Below are 8,587 nucleotides of genomic sequence, written 5' to 3'. Positions count from 1 at the left end.
GTTCTTCTCTTCTGACCCTGTTTACTGAGTGCTGTGTCCTCCTGCTTCCCCAAAATCATGAGCAGCTCAGGCTCAGAGGAGGGAGAAGTGTTATCACCTCACGGACTGTGCAGCAGGACCATTCAAGTCTGCTGGGGTTGCTCCAGGCTGACACTCAAACCCAGGTCTTTCCTCGGTCCTAGCAGAAGCCAACACTCAGTGTGCCATGCTGATAATGAGCTAGAACCATAAATGCAAACCCAAGAGTAACAGTGACAAACTGGTGTCATCGGTCCTACAGCTGGAACACCGGGAGCTGTGTGTACCTGGGCAGCATGAAAACAAAGCAAGCACTGGCTGCATGAGTCAATGTATGCACAGCTGATGGCTTTTGTGTTTGTCTTGAAGATTCATAATGCTCCAGTAGTTATACAGTTAAATGCATTTCTCTTTTTGTCCTTCATCTGATGTTACCAGAGGTTTCAGAAAGCTATCTTGGAGATGAAAGACCTCCTAAATTACAGCAACAGGAAAATAGCTATAATGGTGCATATATTTTGCTTCAAGATGAAAGTCACCTTCTTACACTGAGAAAGGCATAGATATTAAAAAATGCAACTACATAAACAAGGTTAAAGAATGTAAAATGTGATTCTTCTGATGGGAAGGAAGTGAGCTGGACCAGGATGGTTTTACCTTTCTGGTTATGTTTTTCTAGTTATTTCCAAGTAAGTGGCAAAATATTTGAAGTCTTCTTCAAAACACAAGTGAAATTTTAACACATAATACAGGACCATGAGAAAACTGCTGTACCAGGGCTGTATAATCCCAAAGACTGCTCTGATGACAGCAAACAATAGGTATTTCATGGGAAGGAACCTTCATATAATGGCCAGTGCTTAAGGGAAAATGACTTCCAATCCCCCAGGGAAAAGACTGTTTATGTTATGCTGTGCTTGTCCAGGAACTTTAGACTTTATTCCTCTTAACCTTATTTAATATAACAGTATTTTCTATTACCTGTTCAAATCCTTCTATGAATCCTGCTACTATTTTAAAACTACAAATCCTTGGCCATTTTGTGATGCTCTGATCCACCAGCCTTCCCTGCCCAAAAACATTTTCCTGCCTTTAATTTTCCTGAAAGTGAGTACCAGTTAATCCATTTTTTAACTTGTATGGTCTATCACACACACTGCAGGCCAATTTTTTTTCACTTGCCGGTTGTACAAGCAGGGTCACTGTCACTTAGTCATTCTTTTGCCTGCTTCTCCTTCTGGCCTGAACACAGGAGTCTGCCTCGATAAAACCCTGGAGGGTGCAGCATTACAGGCCATGCACCTGAGACAAAGGTAGCTGAAATCTTTTCTCAGAGCAGATTAAATGTGAATCTCTAAGTGCTCAGCAGGGCATCTGTGCCCCTCTCTGTCGGTCTCACATTCCCACCTTGGATGGACAAAATCCACCTCTCCAGCAAGAGACACTGGCTCCACTCCCACCCCCCAAATAAAAGCAAAGCACCAGCTGTTAATGCTGTATTCTCAATACCATAATCCACAGACAATGTGACTTTATTCACAAATATGATTTTTACAGAGGTAGAACAAAATACTTTGTATAATCTTTTTTCTTTTTTAAACTATATACATACAAAGAATTATAATAGAATGACGAGAAAGAAAAGGTTGTAAACAAAACAATATTATGCCATCAAATACAGTACAAACAGCATGCATGAACAGCTTCAAATGAAATCTTGCTGGTGTAACTTTATTTTTTTTCTCATGTGGTAAATGAAGAGTAGTAAAGAGTCATGCTCTAATTGGATTGAGTATGCCACAGCTCTGCAATTTTGTTTTAATTATTTTTTTTTCTTTTACAATAAACCAACAGGATTGCTTTCTTTTCACTGTGGTGGGGAATGCTTTTGTAATGCCCAATGTAATCTTAACAGAAAAATACAATAATCAAATCTACAAAGTATACTCTCATTTAAAAAGCAAACCCATAGAAACTGTACAGTTTTAAAAAGCGAATTATCTCAAATGCTTCTTAAGAGAATTTTCTAAAGAAAGAATAAAATATGCAGAATAAAAATTAGGAGAGCTATTGTTCTGTAACAAAGCTAATCAAATACTTGTTTTCTATTCCAATAAACAGCTTTTTTAATTAATGACTATTCTGGAAATTATGAAGTGGGCCAGGTTTTATTAATGTTCCACTTGACTAATAAAGCATGAACTCCTTACAGGTACTATAGCTGTCATTCCCCTGGGGATAGATGGGGATTGGTTCTGCATGCATGCTAGAGACAGGGACAAGGTTTAGTCATGGGTGTAGATTTTAAAAATATTTTTAAATGTTTTAAACATTTAGTAGCTTCTATAAAAATAATCTTGCTTGTTTTGCTGCTGCATTGAGATTTGGATATGTGATTTTCTGCTGAAATTCATTCTTGGCCCTTGCAATTGCTAAGGACTTCCACTGGATATTACTTGGGCTGCACCAGGTTCCACCAACAATGGCCAACAGCAGTGGTCAGAGCTCACACCTGAAACATGTGAAGCCAACAGCAAACCCCCCTTTTCCCTGTGGCTAGGGCTGAACCTCAAGGATCTGGGATTTGGGCAATGGTGCTGCCCTGCCACTCCATCCCTTTAAGTCCCAGCCCATATCATGGGAAGGGTGAAGGCTGGAGAGAGCAACTGTGCTGTTACCCCTGTGAACTATCAGTGGTGGTGAACCACATCTCCATCCCTCATACCTGGACACACTGTGACTACACAAGCCTGGGGTCTGGTGGGGTCACTGCCCTGCTCGAGGACAGCTGACTGTGGGAAAACAGGGTTTTCTCCCTCTGACCAGAGAGGAAGGAAACTGTGAGCTGTGGGGTTAAATTGCCCTCCTGCAGCTCATCCCCCTAAATGCCATTTAAAGATTCAACCACACAAACAGAACCTGTACATTCAATTTGTCTTTATCAAGAACGCCAGGACGGTCAATGTTAAACACATGCTGTTTATGGCCACGCATCAGGCACCAGCCCAAGCTTCAATCACAATGAGTTTACTAAAGATCAAGTAGAATATTGAACAGGGAAAGATAGTGGGTCTCATTTGACTCCAGGCTCTCAGGTGATTCTGGTTTTCAGACAGAAGCTCAGCTCAACCTGACAGTGAACATGGGGTGGGTTCCATGTCCAGCATAAGTGATCAGGGATTGTTCTGAACAGCATCTTTTGACAGATCACAAGGATTAAGTTAACTGCTGTGAAAGGAAATACCTGCCCTGTGTGGCAGATTCATCTTTGTGGTTTCATCCATTGCTTTCATATCTTCCTGGGGAATGGACTGTCAAACCCCCCTGGATTGCCCTGGTGTGACTGAAACCTGGGTTTCACTAATTGACCCTGCAGCAGATTATCACCCCCAGAAGCATGGCATTTATTGAGAGGCGTGAACAGTGTGCTATGTACAGACAAAATACTCTGTGTGATTGTTTACAGTCAACAAAATAAGCCTGGCACCTCTTTGTGGAAGAACTGTACAAAACATGGCTGAAATAACAGGATTGTCAATGATGGTCAGTGGGAGATACTCTAACCCTCTGAATAAGACTGCATCCCTCTGTTGTGTAAACTGGTCTACAAGTATGAATAAAACAATACATTCTGCCCCATTAGCCTTGGGGAAGATTAATGCCCTCTAATCTACGCTAAATAAACTCCAAAGCATGAAGAGAAATATTTAAGTCCCGCACTCAGCTGCTTGTGAATTAACAGGGATCACCCTGAAACTGCTATTATGAAACGCAAATATTTGCAAAAGAACAATTAAAAAATATTCCTGAAGTGCAAACGAAAGGCTCGTCAGGCATCTTTGTGGTATGCACAGGGACAGTCAGAAGGCGAACGCTAATGAATCCCAGGGCAGAAATCTGAGCTAAAAACCCATTAGCCCATTGGCAGTAGGTAATGGCACAGCATCTCGCACGGGGAAACAATTCTACCCGATAATCAGAGGCCTTGTTAGGATACCCCAATTTTGATTCTTTGGACGAGTTTGTTTGCATACAACTACCTATATTTTCAGAAAGCTGCAGTACACAGCTCACAGTAAATCTACTTCAAACACTTGCTGATACGGCTCAAACTGATCTCATCTGCCCTGATCTGCAATTTTGTGTTAGCTAAAGTAATAAAAGAATCCTGTTAAACCTAAATTATCAAATGAAAAAGGCAATTTTCTCATTTATACTCCATTAGTTTTTTTAGTTATTGCTAGGAAAGCTCTAAAATGCTTAGACCATAAAATAAACATGTGGCTTAATGTACAGTATGTGTACTTAAGAGGATGATGGCATCTGCAGTAACTGCTCTGCACTGCTATAGTAATGGAATGCACAAATTAAGCAACAGCACATATCAAGTAAAGCAAACAAAAATGTATGGCAAAAAGTAACAAGCCTTCTGCTTTTTTTTTTTTTTTTAGTAACTCTTTAATTGCTAAAAAGAAGAAATCACCAAATATCCACACCCACAACACAAAACTGCAACATGGTTGATTTCGATAGATGCCCATTACCTCTGTGCCAGCAAAACTCTGTGATACTGTTATCTCTTACATTTCACTGATTAGAAGTTTATAAAAGTGTCCCCTTCCCAAATTAAATTCAATGATATATTTTCCAGTGCTGAAGTTAAATGATTAGTCTAATATGGTTTCAAGCACACAACACTCTTAAGCTTTTGGGAAAAAAAGCACCCTAGATTCTTAAGTCATGGAGATGTAGGATAACATATGAAATAGCATCCAAGTATTCATTTTTGGAAATGAAATTAAGAGCCTAGATCACTTAGGTATCTTCAATAATTTTACTCTCAGGCCCTTCATTCAAACATATCAGAGTACTTTCTATCAATAATTTAAATTCCTTCAGAAGAGTGCCACAACTAAACCTGTTAATTCACAGAAGCAAGATTCCATAAGTCAAACCATTTACAGACATACTTTAGCATTACTTTGCAACAGTAGGCATTAGGATTTTGAGAACACAAGAATCTCTGAAATTCAACCTATGTGTTGCTTTACCCCTTCATGCTTAGTTAAAATAAATATCATTCAGAACAAGGAGCAAGCAGAGTCTCTGCAGAAAGCTGTAATGAACTTCTGGATCAGACAAACTCGATGAGAATCACAAAATGCAGACTGGAGATTTCTCCTTCAGCCAGGCTTTTACAGAAATACATTTTCCTGGCTAAAAAGGGTGGCACAGCAGAGCTTTACAGAGGGAAATGCAAAAATATAAAGAGAAGAGTCCCATTTTCTTCCTCAGTAATCCCATAAAACCAACAATATGTTTCCATAACAGCTCCAGACAGTTACCTGATTGCTGACAGGGTCTTTCTCATCACCTGAGGGGAGTCTATGCTCTCTTTTCCGTGCTGTCAGTGGCAGGTACATGGTCAGAGCTGTTGTGCTCGTTATCCCCCAGGTTCCCATTAATGTGACCAACATGACCTCCCCAGTTGCAATAACTGTGCAAGCCTGTTTTACTTATAGTTCAGATTTTCTTCCTCTCATGGCACAAAGCTGAAAAGTAAACAACAGTTAAGAAAACATTTGCTTGCCAAAGCCTGGCATGAGAAGGTGCAAGCTTTCCTTGCCAGAGCCTGGACCTGTGTTTACTCACACCCTCAGCACTGTTTCATGCTCCAGCTTGGCATTGTATGGGAACAATCACCATCCTCTTCAGGCCCTCCTTCTTATTCAGCCTTTGAGAAGTTACAAAATATAACAGAACACTGTTTTCTGAGACTATATTGACTGCACTAATTACCCACAATATTGTATATTTGCTATTAAGAACATGAATGTGTGCTTTCAAAGTGTGACATTCAGGGCTTCAAGGATGTGAAAGGAAGTAGATGGATTGTTCTGTCACTTAATCCGAGGCTCTGATGTACTTTTAAAAATTTGTTTAAAACCCCAAAAAACAGAATACACATTTTAACTGTTGAACTTTTACCAGCTAAAGGAGTTTGTAAGGACCCTATCACTATGTGGTTACAACAGAAGATACACAGTTAAGGTCAGGTCACGGTTTCCAAGAACATTCACAGGGACCGAGGATGAGGAAAACGAGGGACGGATTCTGCAGGAGTCTTCAGGAGACTGAGCTGCTCACTGGGGAAGGGCCTTGAGTATTGCATTCACTTCTTCTGCAACTGCTGTCAGAGCAAACTCAAACTGCTCCTGCAGAGAGAACAAACACAAACTCTGATTAATAAAACAAAACACTTTCCAAAAGCCTGGTGCACTATTCCGCAGCTGAACATCCTCAAGACATTCATTAAAAATATGAATATGCAGGATGAATTGTACACTGCAGTGGAAAAGAACAAAATGTTCTGGGATTATTGATATCATATAACATGTTTGACAGCATCTTGAAGCTGGAGTAATTTTAATGGAGAGAAATGTTAGAAACAGAACATAAACTATTGGGACACAATGATGTATTGCCATTGCATGGTCAGAGGGGTTTGGGAGTAGCTGATCACCAGCCATTTCCTTCTGACACAGAAATAGGAACTCATTAATATAATTGAGATCTTCAATAAGTGAGATGATGCAAAGCAGAGCCTTTGGCTTTTCCTAGGAGTCTTTCTAGTTGAAACAGTCTAGAATAAATATCTCCTCACTTTATATCCATTATATAGAACAATATCTACTTCTTGGCTTACCTGTCACTGATCTTTTTAAGCCTCTCTTTTTAATGGTCTCTCCATACCCACAAATTACTCAACCATGTTTAGACCACTCCTATATAAGAAATGCTTGGGAAAGCTTTTTGCTGTTATTAATTTACTGTAACCACAGCACCAAAATGATTAACAGGCTTCTGTGCTGGGTTGGCAGAGATGTGAAGGTCACAACCATGAATGGCTACTTCTTCTAAAAGTGCAAACCAAACTTGCTCTTGAACTGTGTAGTCCTATGGAAGGACAAAGAAGTGTTAAATCCTCAAGGCTATCAGGTGTTATATTTTTCAAGCAAGAAATTTTTCTCAGTATTTTAGCTCACTGAAACATCTGACTGGATGATTTGGAGTTTGCAACTTTTCAGTGAGGTGTTTACTCAGATGATAGGCAAATCAAAGACACCAGGCAAGGACTGTGGAGACATTTCTGATTTTCCAAAAGTGCTCCAGAGTTCTAAGACACCTGGAGTCAAGCTGCTGAAGAATTGACTTTGAGAATGGAGGTCTGAGATACACCCTACAAAACATCCCAGGATCACTGCTGGGATACTATTTGTGCCTCCCATTAGAAAATTGGTGGTCTGGTACTTCCAACCCCTCAGTTTGTGCTGCCAGGGGCTGTGTGGCATGGCTGCAGAACACAGCCAGTCCCCAAAAGTGATTACTAGACTAGCAGTATTCATTTTCCATGATGTTTCACTTTCCTGCAGAAATCTGCAGGAAGGATGAAAGAAAAAACTACAGGTGTGCAACTCACAGTTCAGAAAGGCAGCTGGCTTCTAATTCCTGCAATCCAGTGCCAGCCTTCTCTGCCTTGTCTTACCTCTATGCAGAACCATCTCCCATGTGAAGACACTTCAGAGAAGCAATGATGGGCACAGTGCCAGAGCAGAAAAAGAAACAAAAACTCAGAATAATTTCTCAGCGCTGATGACATTCGAGCACTTTGCTTTCTGCTTGGTGCTGTCAAAGTGTGGCATCCATGTACATTTGCTGGACTGCAGCCAACAGCTTTCAATCAGACATCAATTCACCCTAAAGAGTAGGACTCATGCTCACTAGCCCTGAAAATGGGGTATATGATTGCCTATTGCTGCCTGCATGGCCTAAGGTCTCTGCAATTAAAGAAAAGACTGGGAATGCTGGTGGCCATGCAGGAGAATCAGTTGTATTTTAAGCGGAGCACACTGAATGTATGAGAGGTGCTGAAGGGCAGCAGGGGCAGAGAAGGCATGCCAGTGGTCATGCTGTGCCAGAACCAAACTGGGAGCTAGTACCAGCTCAAAAAGCTTCAGGACATTGAGGCTGATGCATGAGAAGTGCATCAGGGAGAGAGAACTTTGGCAGGAGGAGGTAGAAGCCACTGGACCCCATTGATGCAGCCCTGTGAGATGAGAGACCTGTGGAGCAGCCTGGGCAGAGTAGGAGACCCTTGTGTGGTGAGGCTGGCAGGACAGCAACAAACCAGGTGGTCTTGGAATGCTGGCACTCAGATCTGAGTGGGACAGCTGGGCCCCCACCGTGCCAGTCCTTGGAAGATGGGGAGGACAACAACAGAAGAGGGTGATCTGAACATGATGGGGCTGACACAGTGGTGCAATCAAGTTCCAGACATGAACAGAGGCCTCTTTCAAGATGTGAGAATCAGTTCAGAAGGAGGAAAGGTCCCCATGGTAATGAGGCTAACTAAGGTACTCTTCATCTGAGTATATCATAGCCAGGAAAATCTTGTAAGATCCAGGACTATAAGACTTTATAATAATCTCATTGCTGAAAATAACTTGTATTGCTCTAAAGTTATTCACTCAGAAAATGTGCCCTTTAAGCTTGTTGGTCCAGGATGTGT

At 41.2% G+C, this 8,587-nt stretch overlaps 1 protein-coding gene across 1 annotated transcript in view; it reads right to left on the bottom strand.

Annotated features, from left to right (window-relative positions):
- Window positions 1–1,506: 1,506 nt before the first annotated feature.
- Window positions 1,507–8,587, bottom strand: part of PTPRN2 (protein tyrosine phosphatase receptor type N2) — a 642,194-nt gene continuing 635,113 nt past the window's right edge. The window contains exon 23 of the mRNA XM_050310509.1: window positions 1,507–6,233. Coding sequence (XP_050166466.1) covers window positions 6,162–6,233 — 72 coding nt within the window. The 3' untranslated portion in view covers window positions 1,507–6,161. The remainder of the gene's footprint in view (window positions 6,234–8,587) is intronic.

This window comes from Myiozetetes cayanensis, unplaced genomic scaffold (genome assembly GCF_022539395.1).
Source record: "Myiozetetes cayanensis isolate MyiCay16 unplaced genomic scaffold, myiCay2020 scf1, whole genome shotgun sequence".
NCBI classification, from domain to species: Eukaryota; Metazoa; Chordata; class Aves; order Passeriformes; family Tyrannidae; genus Myiozetetes; species Myiozetetes cayanensis.
This window is presented reverse-complemented; position numbering and strand designations above follow the sequence as displayed.